General features: G+C 39.8%; 1 protein-coding gene across 1 annotated transcript; it reads right to left on the bottom strand.

The window, feature by feature from the left end:
• Positions 1-641: 641 nt before the first annotated feature.
• slc48a1 (solute carrier family 48 (heme transporter), member 1) lies at positions 642-14,699 on the bottom strand. The gene is given in 3 exon segments (NM_001015946.1): positions 642-1,636; positions 3,426-3,593; positions 14,443-14,699. Coding segments are annotated over 3 exon segments (438 nt in total). The 5' UTR covers positions 14,576-14,699; the 3' UTR covers positions 642-1,499.
• Positions 14,700-21,723: the final 7,024 nt, after the last annotated feature.

Here is a 21,723-nt window from a genome sequence, read left to right as displayed (position 1 = left end):
AAACTGTCTGGCAATACAAGTTCCGCTTTGACCAAAATGGCTGGCAGTAAAAGGGTTAAGTGAAAAAGTCCATGGCCTGAACACAGTCCAATATAACACTCAATGTCCATACTGCTCCATATGGAGCAATATGGGGGTGGGGTGGAGTTGTTAGTTGACACATTTAAGGTGTTATGTCGGATTTTACTAATAGCCAAAGAAGGGGCCTGCCCACTAAACGTTGTTTTGTTTGGCTATGCACAATTAAACATAGGGGGTTATCCCCTTTTGCACCTTACCCATGTGCTGGAGTGTTCCTTGCATGGCCATTTAGTGGGGGTTCCAAATAAGGACATGGAGGTGTCTGGGGTCGGACTTGTTTGCCATGCTCTGTCTCACCTCTCACTTATTTGCTTTTTGTCCCCTCTTCTCTGTATGTCAATGTGGTGCACACAGGCAACTCCAACAGCTTGAATGTAGGAATAGAAAAGCATTGTTATTTTCAGCACTTTCCTGGCAAAACAGGTGCAGTATAAGTGCATATATAACTGGGATATAAGAAAGGGAAAGGAAAGGGCACTTGTATTGGTTACATTTTATATTCCAGAACATTTATTTAATGCTAGTCTCCCAAAGTGATTAGCAGTCGTCAATTTTCATTACAGTTTATTCTTTTCATAATTGTACATATATTTAAAAAAATGAATATTTTATAATGATTCACTTTGAATAAACATGACTAAAATAATGATATGAATGTACATGATACAGGCAGAGTGCCAGCAGGATTTCTCCCTTTAAGTGCTGCACTTCCCAATGCGCCTAAATCAGATCTCTGGGCTTTCTGCCTGCCACCCAAAGGGCTACACAGTAGACCAATACAATTCTCCCAGACACAGCGCCGAGGCAATCCTTCTTCTACCTTTGGGCTAAAGGTTCAATAATGTAAATTAATATTGTATATCCACATAACAAAACACCCACACAACACACACAGATATACATATGAATACACACATACAGATACAAACAAGTTTTAAAAGCTGAAGGTCTAAAAAAAAAAAAAAAATTTTATATATATATATATATATATATATATATATATATATAATAGCAAATAGGGAAAATGAGCATTTTGTGGATAAGATGAGGTAAGCTGTAAAGTGAAATGCCCCCTTTCTTATGGAAGTTAAAAATGTTTATTTTCCCCTTTGTTTTTTTTTTTTGTTTTTTTTTAGACCAGAACTGTGTTTGTGCAGGCCCCAGTAGCAGCCAATCACTACTCTGTCAGAAATATTGCAGCTCTCAACCCCAAAAAAGGATTCAAATGAATACCAAAATAGCCATGGGATATGCAGATGCGTGGCAGTTAGAAATAGGAATATGAAAGCAATGTTCATGGTCTTCCATCCTTCCTTCTTCAGGTATCAAACAGATGATCAGTACAGAGAAGAAAGAGCAGTGCTCCATCACACATATAAAACTCCAGGATTTAAGTCCCCAGTTGGGCATTGTCTGTGTCAGAAGTCACTGAGGATGCTGATGTCGGCAAACTCTTTTCTGTAGCGGTGTGAGTACAGGCTGAGCAGGAAGGCCCACTTCATGGACATAAAGCTCCACACACAGGACAAGTATAAGCTCTTTGGGTCTGTTATAGCTGAAGGACAAGAGAGGAAACAAAAAAGGAAAATGCTTACATTTTAGCAAAAGTAAAAATAGCATCATGCAGAGATGTTATCACATCTTTCTTAAAGGGGTGGTTTACCTTTGAGTTAACTTTTAATGTTATAGAATGGCCAATTCTAAGCAACTTTTCAATTGGTCTTTACAGTTTTCACACTTTCAATTGTTCTTTACATTTTTTTTGTCTTTTACAGTTTTTGAATTATTTGCCTTCTTCTTCTGCCTCTTTTCAGCTTTCAAATACGGGTCAATGACCCCGGCAGCCAAATAACTATTGCTCTGTGAGGCTACAATTTTATTGTCTATGAAGATTTTCATTCATCCAGGTCATGGTATATCTAGTATAAATAAATTCCTCCTCCTTTCAAAGTAACTCCACGGCATTCACACCTCTGTGAGTTTCAGATGTCACCTTTCTGAAGAGTTACAAAGTGCCATTGTGATTGGATTAGTGGAAGAGTATATATGCTGAGGACTTCCCATACCAGTCAGTTGAACTGAAGAAGCTGCTCGGATGAGTAGTGAAACATCTTCAATGATTACCAAACAAGTCCAAATTTATTTATACTAGATATACAATTTTATTGTTACTTTTTATTACTTATCTTTCTATTCACTCCCTCTACTATACATATATTAGTCGCTCTCTCTCAAACCACTCCATGGTTACTAAAGTAATTTGCACCCTAGGAATCAGATAGCTGCTGAAATTCCAAACTGGAGAGCTATGGAACAAAAAGTGAAATAACTAAAAACAAAGACCAATTGCAAATTGTCTCAGAATAGCTGTCTCTACATCATACTAAAAGTTAACTCAAAGGTGAACAACTCCCAAAAGCTGCCTGTACCGGACATAGTAGGTCCTATTGTACCATAACCGGCCCACTGGCTTCATGTTCACAAGCACTGACCTTAATGTGTTACAGTAGATCAGACCTTATACAAGTCCTGGTGATGTATGGAGTTAAGACATAGGTCGGAACTGTGTATAACTAATCAAGGTCCCCACTATTTGTTATTGGTTCTTGTGTAGCTTTGGGGTCTATGAGCATTAGTTGATATACTGTTCTGCAGCTTCTGTGTTCAGTTCTCCACAAGGGACTATGCCAGAAATGTAACCAAGCTTCCTACAGCTAGCATCAACCACTCTAACCAGTGATATTTAAATACAGAGCTACATAAATATAGCAATTATAGTTGACCTCTATAAATGTGGGACTGATCACCCCTTTCTCTCCTAACATCTCCCTTCTTATTTCATCTGCTGTACCTGCTCTTTTGTCTCCCTTACCATCTGCTCTCCCATTCGTTCCTTTTTTGGATGCATAAAGACCAAACAGAGCCTTCTGTAGCTGCCAGTCCATTTTGTGGCAAATATCCAATCAAATAGCCAATCACAGCCTTTATTTGCCACTCCCAGGAACTATTTGATGCTTGTGTTGCTACCCCCCCTCTTTTTACATTTGAATTTGGCTCACAAGTAAAAATGGTTGGGGACCCCTGCTCTAAGGTATAAACCCCAAGTATCTGTTACTTCAAAAATTACAGCATTTTGGGGTTTATGCCTTAAAGTTAAGACTAAGTTAGAGGGTATTTCTGAGATTAAGTCATTCCCAATTGTCCTAACTGTGCTAAGCAAGCTGGAGCCTAAATAGTGCCCCAGTCCCTACAGAATGCCCAGAAATAAACACCATTATGAATTGTATGAAACTTATACATAATGTGCATTATTTCCCTGTAAATGTGCAGGCAACGACACTTACACTGCTTTTCTGATATGCCTACTGCAAGGAATGTGATGAAGGCCACCAGTGAGAGTATAAAGAAAAGCACGCCGATACAAAGGAAGAAGCGCAGTCCTTTCAGCCATGTCCTCCAGAAGTCTTGCACATACATAATGTGTGTGATGAGCGCCCAGAGTGCCAGCACTCCTGCAAAACACAATGCCAGGCACAATTAGACAATAGGCAGCAAACTCTACAACGCTGCTTTGATAAGCTTTACCTTTATATAATATACTTACTCTGCCTTGTATGGTTTTCCCAGTCAATACAAATATGGTTCCTTGCAATCATATAAACAAATGCAGAAAAAAAAATAAATAAATGGCCCTTTAAGGGCAGCCAGTTGCAAAAAGTGCAGTGTCATGTTGCACCCTCATGCACAAACCAAGGCACGTGGCAAAAATGGACCTTGCATCTGCAAAAAGGAACACCGTGACACATCAAAACTGGTGACTACATGTTCTCTGTTCCCTTTTTCGTCCAGATTTATTTCTGTAACCAGTATAACATTAAAGGTAAAGTGCAAACACAGCATATGTACCAAATAATAAAACGTCCAGTCATTTAGTAGCTTGTATGGAACTGCAGTTGTAAAACAGCTGTAATGTACATGTTATTAAACATTATTAGTGCTCATGCATTTTAGGGAAAAACAGGGATTAAACAAATCTGGATATAGGAGAATCATATACAGAGAAGACAAGCAGGGGGCAGTTTAACTATTAGTCAAACACAAGTAAACAGAAAATGCAGTTTTTAAATGAGGGTTTTTATTATTTAGAGAGAAAAAAAATCCAAACCTACATGGCCCTGTGTGAAAAAGTAATTGCCCCCTGAACCTAATAACTGGTTGGGCCACCCTTAGCAGCAATAACTGCAATCAAGCGTTTGCGATAACTTGCAACGAGTCTTTTACAGCGCTCTGGAGGAATTTTGGCCCACTCATCTTTGCAGAATTGTTGTAATTCAGCTTTATTTGAGGGTTTTCTAGCATGAACCGCCTTTTTAAGGTCATGCCACAACATCTCAATAGGATTCAGGTCAGGACTTTGACTAGGCCACTCCAAAGTCTTCATTTTGTTTTTCTTCAGCCATTCAGAGGTGGATTTGCTGGTGTGTTTTGGGTCATTGTCCTGCTGCAGCACCCAAGATCGCTTCAGCTTGAGTTGACAAACAGATGGCCGGACATTCTCCTTCAGGATTTTTTGGTAGACAGTAGAATTCATGGTTCCATCTATCACAGCAAGCCTTCCAGGTCCTGAAGCAGCAAAACAACCCCAGACCATCACACTACCACCACCATATTTTACTGTTGGTATGATGTTCTTTTTCTGAAATGCTGTGTTACTTTTACTCCAGATGTAACGGGACACACACCTTCCAAAAAGTTCAACTTTTGTCTCGTCGGACCACAAGGTATTTTCCCAAAAGTCTTGGCAATCATTGAGATGTTTTTTAGCAAAATTGAGACAAGCCATAATGTTCTTTTTGCTTAAAAGTGGTTTGCGCCTTGGAAATCTGCCATGCAGGCCGTTTTTGTCCAGTCTCTTTCTTATGGTGGAGTCGTGAACACTGACCTTAATTGAGGCAAGTGAGGCCTGCAGTTCTTTAGATGTTGTCCTGGGGTCTTTTGTGGCCTCTCGGATGAGTTGTCTCTGCGCTCTTGGGGTAATTTTGGTCAGACGGCCACTCCTGGGAAGGTTCACCACTGTTCCATGTTTTTGCCATTTGTGGATAATGGCTCTCACTGTGGTTCGCTGGAGTCCCAAAGCTTTAGAAATGGCTTTATAACCTTTACCAGACTGATAGATCTCAATTACTTTTGTTCTCATTTGTTCCTGAATTTCTTTGGATCTTGGCATGATGTCTAGCTTTTGAGGTGCTTTTGGTCTACTTCTCTGTGTCAGGTAGCTCCTATTTAAGTGATTTCTTGATTGAAACAGGTGTGGCAGTAATCAGGCCTGGGGGTGACTACAGAAATTGAACTCAGGTGTGATAAACCACAGTTAAGTTATTTTTTAACAAAAAAATCACTTTTTCACACAGGGCCTTGTAGATTTGGAGTTTTTTTTCTCCCTTAATAACATAAACCTTAATTTAAAAACTGCATTTTGTGTTCAATTATGTTATCTTTGACTAATAGTTAACGGTTTTTGATGAGCAGAAACATTTAAGTGTGACAAACATGCAAAAGAATAAGAAATCAGGAAGGGGGCAAATAGTTTTTCACACCACTGTAATGGGCTGCCCCATACTTAATGGTTATCCCTTACTTTACCTACCCACTACTTAGCTAAAAATATAGCTTCGACCAAAAAAAACATTGGGCCTGATTCACTAAAGGGCAATAAAACGTGCGCTATTTTTATTGTGCGCAAAAATTTTTACCGCGTCTTAATTTTGCCGATTTTTCGCACAATTCACTATAAGCATACTCGCGCTTTTTTACGCGCGATATTGCATGCGTTATTTAACTCGCGAAAAGACTATTTCAATGCGGTATTTGCCGGTACATGCGCTAAATTACGCAAATAATTGCCGCATATGAATGGTAGCATAGAAATAGTGTATAAAAATTGTTGCCGCATATAAATGATGTATATAAATATTAGCCACATATAAATGGTATCATATAAATAGTAGATGCTTATAAATAGTAGCCACTAGTGATGAGCAAATGTGTTCTGGTTATCTTTAGCGAAAAATTAGCAAATCTTCGAAAGATCCACGAAACGGCAAAAATGTTGTGCGGGCAAAAAAATTGTTGCTGTGACTATTATTTTTTGACGCTTGTATCAATTTTTGGATGTGCGGTGAATTTTTGCGTGGCGAATTTTTTCATGCGTTTTGCCATTGGCGGAATGTTTTGAGAAACGCATGAAAAAATCCGCCGCGAAAAAAAATTCAACGCACATCCAAAAATTCGCTGCGAATCCATGCCTGGCGAAACATTTCATCACTTGTAGCCAAATAGAAATAGTTGCGCAAATGAACGCACGCCATGTTAGCCATACACGCCAATACTTGCAGAAAATTACTGTATTAAAAATGAACATTTCGCTGCAAACTGGCGGCTGCGTCACTCTAGGGGAAACACATACTTGAATAAATAACACTGTAAGTCCATATTTTATTGCAAAAAATAATTTACTGTACTTTTGTATAATTTTTCGCCTGCCTGTAGTAGGTGTTAATTTTTGCATAGCCGAATGCGATATTTAGCGCGCAAAAGTTATAGTGAATCATGCGATCGTATTCTTTTCAGCGCGGAAATTAACGCAAAACGGTAAAACTAGTGCGAAAAATAACCCATGCGAAAATGGCGATTTTTCGCACGCGATAATACTATGGTGAATCGCGCACAAATTATTTTGCGTTTTTTTTACGCGAAAAAGCGTGCGATAATTTTTATCGCCCTTTAGTGAATCAGGCCCATTATGTTTAGCTGACAGGTTCTCAGTTATATATTAGAAACTGATAGAAATACAGTCTGGGCTACATTGCTCTATTAGGACCTGTCTGTTCTGGACTAAACCATGGAAGATTCTATTGTAGAATACCAAGATATGAACCAAGCCAAAGCCAAGGAGAGCGTATGGAAAGCAGCACACAGTATGGTGCATCTGGGCAGAGCTGGACCAAGTGTTTGGTGGCACCTGTTGCTTTAAGATGAGAACACGTGCTGATCTCTACATCATGTGCAGCATCTGTTCCAAACCACTGAGCTAAGCACAAAGCCAGTAAAATCTATGAGTCGGTGCTTTCACAGCAACAATTAAAGTGCAAAGTCACTCTCAAACCCTGTTATTGCCGACAGACAGGCACGTGTTGGAGCTGCCTTACAATTTGGAAATGCTATTAAATATAAAGACACCACACTAGTGGGAAACAGATTTACTTTATTATTTGCTTAGATGAGGGCAGGGCAATCAGCAGCAAGAACACCAAAGGAAGTCCCTTCTTTTACACAAATGGTGCACTAGATATTGCTGTTTACTGATCATACTACCGGAACCCAGGAGTTTTAGCATTTTAACCGATAACATAAAGTGATGCCAAGGTTCACCCAAGTTGGTGAGGACACTGCAATCAGGCTGGAAAGTTCTGAGCACAAATGCAGGGAAAGTTGTGTAGTTATATTATCCTTTAAGCCACTGGAGTCAAGCCAACTAAATCACAGGGCAGGTTTCAGTGTGGATGAGCCCAAAGGCTGGTTCTTGGGACTCACACAGAATGGAGAGATCAGAAGGCAACACTGGCAGCTACCCACCCAAATGTTGGCATAGTAGTAGAGGGCAAGTGGTGATAACAGGGAGGGCCTCTTAAAGGTAAATCATTCTGTAACAGTGGCAATTTCTTAGTAGTTGGGATGTCAAAAAACTAAAGCTTCTACTCAGCCTCCCTAAGGCCCATCTTTCCCCCCTACAGTCTATATTAAATACTGCTGCCAGAATTCTCCTCCTCTCATCCAGGAGAGTTCAGGCCCTTCCCCTGCTAAAGTCCTTATCGTGGCTTTCTATTAAACAAAGAATATTTTACAAACTCCTTCTCTTAACCTTCAAAGCCCTCCATTCGTCTGCTCCTCACTACATCTCTTCCCTTGTGTCTCTGTACGTTCCTGGCCGACTCCTTTGTTCCTCGCAGAGCAATCGTTTGGTTGCGCCCCCCACTACAACTGCTGTTTCCCGCCTTAAACCTTTCTGCCTTGCTGCCCCTTACATTAGGAATGCCCTCCCTGATTTCCTCCGGAGAGAATCCTCCCCCAGTCTTTTTAAAACCAAACTAAAAGACTACCTTTTGGAGCACTCGCCCAGCACCTGATCTGGGAACTGGCACTTATAATTGTAATGTAGCCTACAGCACTTATATTTACCTCTTTGTGTCTGTAAGTTACCCTCCCATATAGATTGTAAGCTCTACGGGGCAGGGACCTCCATCCTCTTGTGTCTTTGACTCTTAACTTATTGCAACTGTATCTTGTATTTATTTGTGCTTATTGTAATACTTTGTATTTATCTATTTTAATACCCGTTTATATTAATGTATTCTACTGTACAGCGCTGCGTACATAAGTGGCTCTTTATAAATGAAGTTATACATACATACAAAGCTTCTCCATGTTTAGTCTTCGCATAGTAGATGATTAGATTACCAGTATAAACCTCTCCCTATACCTTTTGTTTTGTTAGCAGGAGCCCATTTTGCCAAATGTGCGTCATTATCATTTGAAATCTAATTATCTCTCGAGGCAACTTACGCAATTTCACTGAAATCGTGCCGCCGCATATGCCATCCTACCAGGAATTTACATATTTGCCGGTGGGATGGCATTTCGGGGAGATTAGTCACCCGCGAACAGGGAGATTTGTCGCGGCCGACTAAAAAGCACAGCCCTAAAAGAACAAAATTAAACAATGGAGGGATCAAGTTATTGGGCACCCCTGGTCATTCTGATTTCTTACTCACTGCCCCAGGCCAACACTCATCTATAAAAAAACACTCCAGCCGTGGGGCATCTTGTTTATTCCCAAACATCCCCTGCACCACGACGGACAGAACTTTTTGGGGAATTTCTCTATTGCACATGCAGCCATGTTTAATTGGTTTAGGAGATTACTGGGAACGGCAAGAGGATGCAACATTTCAGTACATCACTGTAATGTAGATCTAAGCAATATATTGTAAATAGAAACAAGCTGACGGATTGATCCCTTTCACCCATATGTCATGAAACATAAAAGCTTTTCAGTTTTAAGCGAAATACTTTCATCAGTGGGAATGTCCATGGGATGAATGCCCAGAAGAGACTCTCTATCGTAGCTATTACAGGAATGGCGTCACAGCCCAAGGCTTTCTGGAAGAGCTTTAGATTCCCAGAGTTCCATTTACCAGAATCCCCTCTCCCCCCCAGTCCCAGGAGTGAAGTCATTTGGATTAGGGATGGGAGGAAAGGAATATTGGGCAATGCTGTACGCAGTACAAAGCAGCCTCTAATGCAACAATTCACACTACTACAGAACGGCACCCATAGCTACCTGACATTTGCTTAACAGAAAGCAAAACCATCAATTCTTCATAAAACCAAGGAAATCCCTAGGGCCAACTTAAATGTAAGTTTCTCTTTACATAGTAGAGAGGAGCAGGATAGAAAACAAATGTAAAGAATAACACTTTATCGGAAGACCCGATAAAAACAAAGGGTTTGTTAGATCAGAAAGATACTTTGTGGAAACATTAAATTATTTCCCTTTTTGGGTCCCATCTCAGCAAGGTTAAGCTGTTCATATTATAGCCTTTGGGGCTGCCCTATTGCACTAACACAAAGGCCTCGTTTGCAGGCAAGACAGGAGTAACAGTACTACAAACTGTGACAAAGTTATCGATATTGCCTTCTGGACCAGTAATCAGGTTTAAAGCACTGAGAAAAGGTCTTGAGCAAATAAATAAGAGGCACAATTTGCTCTACTTTTACTTTGTAGAGAGACGGAACATGTAACTAGACTTGTTTGTTTTTCTCGAGTTTTTGCCTTCTCACACAAGCAATTGGCCATCTGTAAGGTAAACAAAGCTAAAATATATTAAAAAAGCTAATAATCCTAAACCAAATAATTTGCATTCTAATTGCCTTCTGTGGGTGGGAAATAAAATGTATGCAGCAACCACAATGTTTCTCTACAGAATCATTGTTGTTACAGACTTTTATTTATGTGATTGTAGGCAAACCTACCTGGCATACCCTTCATGGGTTAAGGCAATAAATGATGTAGCATTTGCACCATGTCTAGTAACCCATAGCAACTAATTAGATTTTTGCTTTCTAAAAGAGATACAGTAAATATTACTAACTCATTGGTTACTATGGGTAACTAGAATGAGCACAGTTTGTCCAATATTATTATGCAGGATATTACTGTGTACCTAAATCACCAATACAGATTAGAGATTATAGTAAAGTCTGTAATGTGCATGCAAGAGTCCAGTGAAGGTGAAAGGGAAACATGGGAAAAGATGATGGTGCTATGCTTAGAAAGAACCCCTGGGAAAAAAAGTAAAACCATTGAATTCACTTGGATTTGCCTGATAAATTAAAACAGAGCTAGTGAATTTAACTTTCCATGCTCTTAAAGGAGAAGGAAAAGTAAAAATTAAGTATGCTTTAAGTAAGCTTTATCAGAAGGTCTATGTAAATACAGCCATAAGCACTCACAGAAACGCTGCACTGACTTCTCTTTCAAAAGAAACACAGGATTTGTTGTCTTTGTTTTCCTGTGCCAGAGACACACAGCTCTCTCCTCTCTCCCGCTCCCCCAATCTAAGAACTCACTCCCCCCCTTAGGAGTGTGTGATCTGAGCCAATCAGCAGGAATCTTCCTCATAGTCTTACTAACTGATCATGTACACCGGTCTTGGTCTTGGTGCAGGAGCGTGGCATTATGGGAACTTTCTTTACACAGCTCAGCTTCTGATCATCTGAACAGGAGAAATATGGGGAGACTTAAAGTGGACCTGTCACCCAGACATGAAAATCTGTATAATAAAAGTCCTGTTCAAATTAAACATGAAACCCAAATTCATTTTTATATTAACACATCCAAACCCATTATAAAGGCATTTAAAAATCACAGCTGTCAATCATATATTGCTTGCCCCACCTCTATGCCTTAGGCATAGAGGCGGGGCAGACAGTAACTTTAGCTTTCCATTCAGCACTTCCTAGATGTCACTGCACATCTCACTTCTCCCCTACCTCCTCCTTATCTAACTGTGAAGCCAGTGCATGGGCCTGGGCATCAGGCCCCCCATTCTAACAAGATTTTGGGGTGATACAATGCTTGCCTTAATAACAGTGTCCACAAAATGGTGCCTGCCTGCTTGCTTTGATTGAGTAATTCCAAGACGGAAGGAAACAAGATTTTTATTATTTATATAGAGTAAGTAAAGTTTATTTTGCTCAACTAACAATATAGAAAATAATTTGGACTTATTTCTTAGGGTGACAGGTCCGCTTTAAGGGCACTATTGAGAGAACTGAAGGTATGCCTGAAGCTTGAGATTAACTCTTTATTAGCCTTTCCTTCTCCTTTAAAGTATCAGGAAGTTTTTAGTAAAATGACTGCTGGTAAATGAGCCCTCTATCCTTTTTAAAAGCTTTACTTTAAAGGAGAAGGAAAGGCTAATAAAGAGTTAATCTCAAGCTTCAGGCATACCTTCAGTTGTCTCAATAGTGCCCTTAAGTCTCCCCATATTTCACCTGTTCAGATGATCAGAAGCCAAACAGGAAGAAAAAACGCTGAGCTGTGTAAAGAAAGTTCCCATAATGCCTCACTCCTGCACAGAGACCCAGACCAAGTGTACATGTGCAGTTAGTTAGACTATGAGTCAGCTTCCTGCTGCATGTCTCTGGCACATGAATTACAGACATAGAGAAATATTTTGACAGAGAAGTCAGTGCAGCATTTCTGTGAGTGCTTATGGCTGTATTTACATAGACCTTTCTGATAAAGCTTACTTGGTTTTTACCTTTCTTTCTCCTTTAAGGCAGCCTGGAGAAAACTAACACAACACCACCATATTACCTTTTCCAAGCTTTACTCTATTGTACATGTTTAAGTATTAATCTGCCAAGGGATAACTGGCAAAGGTAACATGGTGGTGCTGCATTACATTTTTCCTAAATAGAGCACTGGCCCTGGGGAAAAATGCAGTAATCAGATTAATCCAATGAACCCAGTTCACAACTAACTTTTAATATTTTATAGATGGATCTATGCTAAACAACTTGCAGATGAGTTTCATTTCTTTCCTTTTTTTCCATTCTTTTCTTTTTTTATGCCTTCCTATTCCTAAGGCCTCTGTGTGCTTATGTGCCAGTAGCCTAAAACAGCAAGGTTGAATAATTATGCATTGACCCCTTAAAATTACTATTGAACAAATACAAAAAGTGAAATAAAAATGAGGGTATCAGACCCTTCAAAACTTTGTACAACTGGGACATTACTATAGGCACCTGACAGCCCCATCCCAATAGAAATTGCCAAGTAGCCACGTGAGCCATGGGACATGAGGCTGACTATGCAGCAGTTCATGTAGCAGTAAATACTCAGTAAATACTCTAATACTAGAAAATATGATGAAAAAACATTAGAAGCAACCGCCACCTTTAGCTGCAGCTGCCTGTATGAACTAACCCACATGCCTTATTATTATTCTACCCCTGATGGAAAGTAAACTTAGCCGAGTGCAAGAGCTGGGTTTTTCCATACAACAAGCTCTTCGAACCTTTCATCTGTAACTGCATCTCCTGTTTGCCAATATCCTATTTTACCACTGCTACTTACGAAACTGCTCCGGCCCTTCTCCCATGCTTCTCATATACATTCTGCTTGACTAATCATTCTATGCAAGAGATGCCATATCCACTCATGTCTAGGCACTATCTGTGCTGGTATGTCACCATAACCGACAATGTGCATGATCATATGCTACATAAATACCTGCATTTACTCTGCTGGCTATGAAACAATAAAACTTGAACAATTTAAAGTTGTTCACGTTTAAACAGTGTTAACACCAGCCATACAGAACCTGTTGCCTTTATAAGAAGCTATGCGCAAAAATGTATTTGTGTTTATTTCCCAAACACTGTATTCTATCGATTGGAGCCAAATCAATCACCTCAGTCAGTCATCAATCGTATGTTTTAAATGGAGCTGTTAGAAGACTGCAGTCATTCAACTTCTGCTGCGCTGTAATAGTGTTTTCTGACAGCTTCCAACTCCCACTGGATGCCAGCAGTCTTTTGTGTTTAAATCAGACAAATAAAAAAATACCTATGGTTTTTGTTATTTCTTCAGCCTAACAGGGAAACCGAAGCAAACTCCATGTTTGGTCCTTGCGAGGTAGATAATTAGATTCTCAGTTCACAGATAATTCCCCTGCATAATGGACCTGTTTCACTCTGCACTGGTAATTTAATTACCTGTCTTGCAAGGACCAAACACTGAGTAGCTTCAATTTCCCAGTTTGCTCTTTTCAGCTCAAGAAAAACTCTAGATCTTTTGCGATTAAAACAATAGGCAAAAAGTATGTTCAGCACAAGTCCTGTACACTGAATTCCAGTTGAACAATGGGTAATACTGCCCTTTTATATTAACTGTGGGTCAATATAGTTTACATGAAACACAAAGAAATCACTAGCGCTTGGTCTAACCCACGCTGTGGCATTGACCAACTGCTGGAAGCACCCTTGTGCCAGCGCTCTGTCTTACCCACATTATAGAGTTGACCAGCTGCTAGAAATGATAAAAAGCCATTATTTGTACACAAAAAAGGAGAAAGATTTCCAGGGCTCAGATTCTTAGATCACCATATTACACCAAAGAGAACTGTTTTGCCAACAATATAGATGGTGCAGCTTAGTTACCCTTTAGTACAAGGTACTGTTTTACTATCACAGAGAAAAAGTTAATGATTAACAGAATGCATTTTTGGAGCATTCTGTATAATAGGATTTAGGATAAAAGATTCCTTAACTGTATCTTGGAAACACATATCCTATATTACTGCCCATACAAATACATGGCAGAATCAGGGTAACAAACTAAACAAAGGCAGAGGGGTCTTCAGAATGCACCTTTTATGGCCCAATATTAAGGCAGGGCCCTGAGGCTAATGATGAAGTAAAACACTGTCCCGTTGGCTATTCTGCTATAAAACATCTAGGACAGCAGAAGTCCCCCCAGATCTCCCCAATATACTGTAGCTTTAGATCCCTCACAACCTGGGAAGCAATGCCATAGTGACTCAAACCCCTACTCCTCTATCCATTTACACCTGGAATCATTTTTAACCTATGGCTCCAAGGCTTTGGAACTACAAAAACCAGTGTGGCAATAAATTGCCCTTCTTTTTCTGACACAGGCAAACCAGAGAGTAAATCCCCAAATATACCTATCACATGACATAATATCCATGACATCACTGCTCGGCCCCTTACCTGAGAGCCCACCCATGGCCGCAGTCCAAGGCTGCACGAAGGCCACATTCCATACCAGGAAGGCTGATAGGCCAAACAAGGTGCCCGTCGCCGCGTAAATGATTCGGATCCAAAGCTGCCTGGTGACCGCCATCAGCGAAACTTGCCAGCTGAGCCCGGACTGGAGCTGCGCACACAGCACCTACAGATGCCAACCGTACGCGTTCAAGAGATTGGTAGGCTGTCCTGTCAGCTTAACTCACAATAACCAATGGGCACCGTGTTTGCGGTAAGACTTTTTGTAAATTAACCAATAGGAATGGTGTGCGTTCCGCCGACTTATACGATGACATCCGGTGAAAACTTTTTACTGTGGAGAAGCGTTAATTAGGGGGAGACAAGATCTGATAGGGTATAATAAGGTTAGGGTTTTAAGAGAAGAGACACGCTGGTCAGAAACAGATCTGCTTTTGTAGTATTGGTTGGAACCAAAAAGAGGCTTGGAACGCATGGAGGCTGTGACGGGACTGCAGCATTCTGTAACCGTAGAAACCCGGGTCACGTGACCACCCATGTACAGGAAGTAGGTTCTGGGTTAGTGTTGCGAGAGGTGGGTGGCTGGTTAAAAGGAATCTGAATTTAACTCGGGTTGGAGAAAAAACGGAGCATCGCGTTCAGCCCTTTATTGTGCGACTGACATTCAGCAAACATGGTGGGAATTATTGTGCGGAGTAGTTTCCCCGGTGAAACCTGTTAGACTGTCGGCACTCTGGTGGTTAGAACCCAAGTTAGAGTGGGAAGTCTTACTTATGCCAAAAGTTCTTTTCTCTAAGTTGTTTCGGGATTGGTAGAAAATAGGGGTTTGCGTAGGGCATGTGCGTTTTAGGTGTAACTGGGCATGGTCAGAGTCAGGGCATTTTGGAAAGTAAAAGTGCAATGAATGTTTAACCACAACATTCATATAGACAGAAACAACAGGTCCTCTGCACTCACCAAATATAGGTAAGACATTCTATGTTAAAGAAAGAATTAAAGAATTTCTTTTCCCAGATTGAATACTTAAAGGAGAAGGAAAGGCTAGTAAAGAGTTAATCTCAAGCTCCAGGCATACATTTAGTTGTCTAAATAGTGCCCTTAAGTCTCCCCATATTTCACCTGTTCAGAAGTTCTGAAGCCAAACAGGAAGAAAAAATGGTGAGCTGTGTAAAGAAAGTTCCCATAATGCCTCACTCCTGCACCGGCACCCAGACCAAGCGAACATGCTCAGTTAGTTAGACCATGAGTCAGCTTCCTGCTGATTGGCTCAGATCCACATTCCTAAGGGGGGGGGGAGTGAGTTCTTAGCATTCTTGAGGGAGGGGGGAGCAGCAGAGAGGAGACCGCAGAAATCTGCTTGTCTGTGGCAAGAGCGGTGCGATCAGCAGTCGGCCTGGAAAACATTTGCTTTTGTGATTTCCAGGCCGACCTCTGATCCGTGCTGCTCTGTGTGTGTGCTCACACTCTGGCTGTGAGGGTTGAGAGAAACGGATATACGATTTGTCTGCCCTTGCCCTTACATCCTTCCCCTTGATCCGCCATTTAGTGACGGGCTGTGTCAGTGTCAGACTGAGATGGGAGGGGCCCACCAGAAAACCCTGGACCATGGGCTCACTTTGAAAACTTGAATTCCTCCTCTCCTCCCTCAAGCTCTTTATTATCCTAGTATCTTTTCTCTACATACTAAACTCTATTCTTCTATCTATTAAGCTATCCTGGGGGCCAGTCCAATACTGGGCTGTGTGCTCCCTCTTAGTTCACATGACCAGAAATAATGCAGCTCTAACTGTACAGGAAGAAGTGTGGGAAGCAAAAGGCAGAACTCTCTCCATTAATTGGCTGATGGGGCCTAGGATGTATGTGTGCCTTGGCTTGTATGTGTGCACTGTGAATCCTATGATCCCAGGAGACGGCCCTTAATTCTTAAAATGTTTTTTTTATTTAGGAGTACCCAATGGCACATACTACTAAAAAAGTATATTTTTATAAAAATAGTTTATTTTGATGAAGTAGGGTTTTACATATGAGCTTGTTAATTGCAATATAGTTTTAAAGAGATCTACATTGTTTGGGGGCATAGTTTTCCTTTAAACTATCAAGAAATGCACTCCCCTTTAATCAAAACAGGTTTAGGTTGTCCATATCTTGCAATATAATTCAAGCTGGCTAACTACGTTAAAGTCATCCCCGGTCTGGCCAGTCCTACAGCTCCCACCCTTCCCAGCTACAACCAGGTGATCCCAGTGGAGCCAATAACTGGGCAACCATTTGGGGGTTTTAACCTTGAAAGCAAGCAAGCTACATGTAGTCTCTTTGTTAAATGTATAATGAAGCAATAGAATCTTTAATGAATCAGATAAAAGTGAGTGTAGGACTGGCCAGACCGGGGATGACTTGGATATAATTGGCCAGTTTAAAGTATATTGCAATATATGGACAAACAATCCCTGTTTTGCTTTAAGGGGAGATCATCTCTTGGTAGCTTACTGCACAGAATGTTTTAATGTAAAGTATATTGTTAATGGGTGAGTGCAGAGGACCTCTTGTTGCTGTCTACATGATCAAGCTGCTGCATCACCAATATTTTTAAAAGTTTAACACAACTAGACAAGGCAAGTGACAGCAGTAGAGTCACTGTAACATAATGTATTGGGATCTCGAGATCACTGTAGCCTTGGATATTATGCTTGTCCAATATGTCATCCAATTGACTCTTTGATAATTTAATAGAAACTGCCATCCAAAATCACCCAGTAGAAACTTCTACTTCACTTCCCTCATTGTGAAGAACCACCTACGCTGCTTCAACTGAAAGTTCTGTTCATTAAGTCTAAAGGGCCTCTGGTTCTCTCCTGTATGAAAAAAAAGATCCCCCACTATTGACAAGGGAGTGTGGACTAGGGGTAGACTGGAGAGGTTAGCTGCCCCTCCCCATTGTTTTGGCCTAGGTAGGTGCTTCTTCTGCTTACCCCTAGTTCCGGCCCTGCTTATTAATATCCTTCTTGAGGACTGGGGCCCAAAACTTCTTTTCTTATCAGTAACTTTTCTTGTGCAGTATGTTACTTCGCTGCAGAATGAAGGCCATAGGAGAAGAATACATATAAATGTATGGTTTGACCAAATGTAAAAAGGAGATCAACCCCTGATTTTGGAGATGAAAGAGTGGAAACATTGATCCTGGGCTGAATGGTTTGTTTAAGACTATAGCTCTACGGTGAAGAGGAGGAGCAGTTCAATTGTATTGCTAACTGTTTACCAAAAGTTCTCCAAAACTTGTATCCTCCAATTGACAGAGGTAATGCCATTGAAATGCCATTGGCAAGTTTATTTGAAATCAGTTTCTGAAGTGTAACACAGTGTGCTAATAGTTGTCTTACACAACTAAATTTGTGAGGAGTAACAACCAAAAACTATGGAAATATCACCACAAGAAGTCTTCTGCTAGAGACAGTAGGAGCAATGATTTATTTCAGGGGGATGTGTCATTCTACTGTAGCTAAGTCCCTAGGCAGAGTGTATGTGTTAGTTTTTTGAAACCAGGCATGAAGGGCATTTACAAAACTAAAATATAGAGAGCTCAGTGAGCCTGAAGAGGATTCACTTTTTGTGACTATGAATGTTTTGGCAAAGCCCTTAAAGTTCACCATTCATCAAAAGTAAGTTTGATGGCCAGTAACTCTCAATTTCCAATATCATAATTTGTTTTTGTATGGGAGAGGACAATAGAAATAGTTTGGACAGTGGAGATTCTAAAACAAGGAAATGCGCTTAATCATTGCTTTTCCTCAGAATATACAATGGGGAGGGGGGCAGAGTTTAGATAACCCACTCTAAAGTAGTGCAGGCTGAACTCAAATAATTGGCTGATGCAAAATTCAAGTTGCAAAGTCAATATGACAAAGCCCCAGTGTCTGATAGATAGATGTGACCATACAAAGGAAGATTTAAGCTGCCCATTCGGCCCTTTTATACCCAACTGAAATCTGGCCGAAAATTGGTCAGATGTTGATCAGGCAAGTTTGATTTTCCCATTGAATCTAGAACCTCATTGGGTCCTTGATGCGGTCCTTTTCCCAATGGACTGAATCCCCCTTCATTACAATCCAATCATTTGGCCATAGTGGATCAAGCAGATCTTATCATGTATGGCCAACTTTAGTTCAGTTTCTTCAAGATCAGTTATTGCTAATTGTTTCCCATTCGTCAGTTATGGCACCAATGAATTGGATAAAAGCGGATGTAATTCCATCATTTAAAAACAGATAAGTATCTCAACCTGGCAATTAAAGTTCTATAAGTTTAACATCTGTCGCAGGTTATTTAAAGGTTTGTTAAGAAATCACATTCAAAATTATACTTTGCTGAATGGAGTTATTAGTAATAATCAATGTGTCCTTATGAATGACAGATCATGTCAAAAATGTACTTTAAGTTTATAATGTAATAAGTAGGACTAAGGGAAGGTTTTGCTGCTTAAAAGCATTATGGGAATTTTATTTACAGAACTCAAGGGTTTTTTCTCCCTGTGAGGCTTCTGATCATCTGAACAGGAGAAATATGGGGAGACTTAAGGACACTATTGAGAGAACTGAAGGTATGCCTGCAGCTTGAGATTAACCCTTTATTAGCCTTTCCTTCTCCTTTAATGGGTATTTATCTTAGCCATCTTTTAGGGGAAGGCTTAAATAGCTCTGTATCAGCTCTGTGCAAATTGAATGTGAAATGTCAGGGCTGACAACATCACACCATCTCAACAATAAATGCGGACTGGACTACATAAGTGGGTGGATGTGGTACTTTTTAAACCTTTACAATAGATATCTGGCCAGATGGTCTAGGAAAACCAGCAGTCAGCATCTAAAATCAGTCTGTATGGCCAGCTTAAGACTAGGTAAGTCATTTATCAACACTGGGCAAATTTGCCCATGGGCAGCAACCCATGGCAACCATTGCCATTTTTGCATTCATTGTTTTACCTGCAGCTGATTGGTTGCTATGGTTTACTGCTCATGGGCAAAAGTGCCCAGTTTTGATAAACGATCCTTGAGCTCCTTTCCTACTTCATAGACAACCTATTCTGCAGTAACATTACACAATATCATGCAAAATTTTGTATCACTGCTACATTCAATTTTGCAAAGTTTGTGACACTTCATCTATGCCATCTAAATTTACTTGAACTACATGAGACACTTTAAGGAGATATTATCTGTCCCTCAAAATCTAGTCATGCAACTGTTCAAAACAGCATAATATTTTGAAGAATGTCACAAAACCTGATCTTCTAGTAATGTAAAATGTGATCAGGTGCCATGTTGTTTCTTGTTTCCATTCATCTACATTAATACAGCATACAGCATTCTCTTGCAGCTACCGTGTTCTCTTGAATGGCAAGGCTTTCATGCAGTTTTTTAGATCAGATTTTAAGATAACATTTATTTGTACATTCCATGTTCTTTGGTGCATGCCACTGCATTTGCCTTGTAGTGTGAGAATACCTATTAAATGCTGCCATGTAGCAAAGTGCTCCAAATTGTATTCATAGTTAAATAACTCAAGAGGGCAGCAGAGTCTTGCAAAATCTTTTAAAATATGTCTTAACGGGGAAAGCTAAATTCTACATAAGGCTGGCAAGGTGTTTAAACAATACAAAAACATTAAAAAAAGTAAATTGTTTAATTTTTAAATTGGTGCAGCCATTTGGACTAGTGTCACCCGGTTGCCATGGAACGCTACAGATGGCTTTCCCTGAGTGGCCCTGACTTGTGTGTCATTGAATGGTCAAATGTCAATACCCCTATCAAGCAAATGATAATTAATAGCACTTTACCAAAATACCAAACAGCATAGGCTCTGCTTGACTGCTTGCCACTAGCCGTCAGTTAATGTTTACCTTCAGTGTTGTAGGAGCCATTTTCAACACTCATTTGGGTCTCAGAACACATGGTAAGGTAAACGTGATCTGGTGAGCAAGGAACCAAGAGAGGAACCTGCTTTTTTATGCAAACCTCATAAAATAAGCAAATAAAATAGAGACTTCCCTCTGAATACACCGATGATGGATTTTCTTTAAATAAAAGGCAAAAATGTAAACAGGAAAAAATGGACCATATAAACAACTGTATCCTTTTCCTGCTCAGTTCCATGCTGTTTGTTTTCCAACATGTACTGTAATGTATGCGTTACGCTGTAGCAGTGAAAGTGGTAGAGTCTATATTTTATCCCTATCGACCAAGCAGCATGAAAGGAACAGGGCAACTTTAAGGGGCAGATTTATTCAAATTTGTGGAATTATAGGGGTTTTTTTTACCACTTTTTAACAAAGCACCAATGTCTCCATATTTAGGGGGCCATTTACTAGCAGTCGGATTTTTTTTCCAAATTTGAAAACACTCCATCTAAACTTCTTGAGATCATCTAGAAGTCAATGGTTATTGTGCAACAAGTCAAAAAAGTTGCAGTTTTTGCAAGTTTTAACATGCTTTTTCAATTTAGAGTTTTTAATAAATGTCACATTCGTGGAAATGAGTTTATTCAAATAAAAAAAAGTGAGATAGAGTTTTAGTAAAACACCTCCTATTAGAAAATACAATCATAAAAAGCACAAATGAAAACAATCGTGGAATGAATATGAAAATGAAACAAATACCTCAAAATCTTTGTGTACTAAAGAATTGTTGTGCAATTACAAGTGGAAAAAAGGCTGGAAAACTCTAAAATCTAGAATTAAGTAAATATTTTACAATTTGTATTTGAGTTTTGTTTGTGGTTTTTACACTTAATAATTATGAAAACTTGTGGTCTTAGATTAATTAATTAAATAAATTGTTTTGTGCTTGATTCAAGGGAAAGACAAAATATAAACATTAATAAATATGTCAATCAGTAATATATATATATATATATACAGTGTCAGAGGCAGTTAAAGAAGAAGGGGCTCAAGACAATGCAGGAGTCCATTGAAACATACAATTATGAAATATTGGCAAAACAGATATATGTATGAGATAACCAGAGTGCTCCGGACCTGGGGAGGATAAGGGCTCTTTCTGTCATTTTGATCATACGTTTATCATTTAAACATTAAATAAACCCAATAGGATTGTCTTGCCTATGATAAGGATTCATTCAGCTTAGTTACCACCGAGCACAAGCTACTGTTTTATTATTACAGAGGAAAAGGAAATCATTTTTGAAAATTATTTGATTAAAATGGATTCTGGGAGATGGTCTTCCCATAATCTGGAGCTTTCTGGATCCCATACC

The sequence above is a fragment of the Xenopus tropicalis genome, chromosome 2 (genome assembly GCF_000004195.4).
Source record: "Xenopus tropicalis strain Nigerian chromosome 2, UCB_Xtro_10.0, whole genome shotgun sequence".
In the NCBI taxonomy this organism is placed as follows: domain Eukaryota; kingdom Metazoa; phylum Chordata; class Amphibia; order Anura; family Pipidae; genus Xenopus; species Xenopus tropicalis.
The sequence above is the reverse complement of the archived record's forward strand: the minus strand, read 5'-3'. Positions and strand labels throughout refer to the sequence as shown.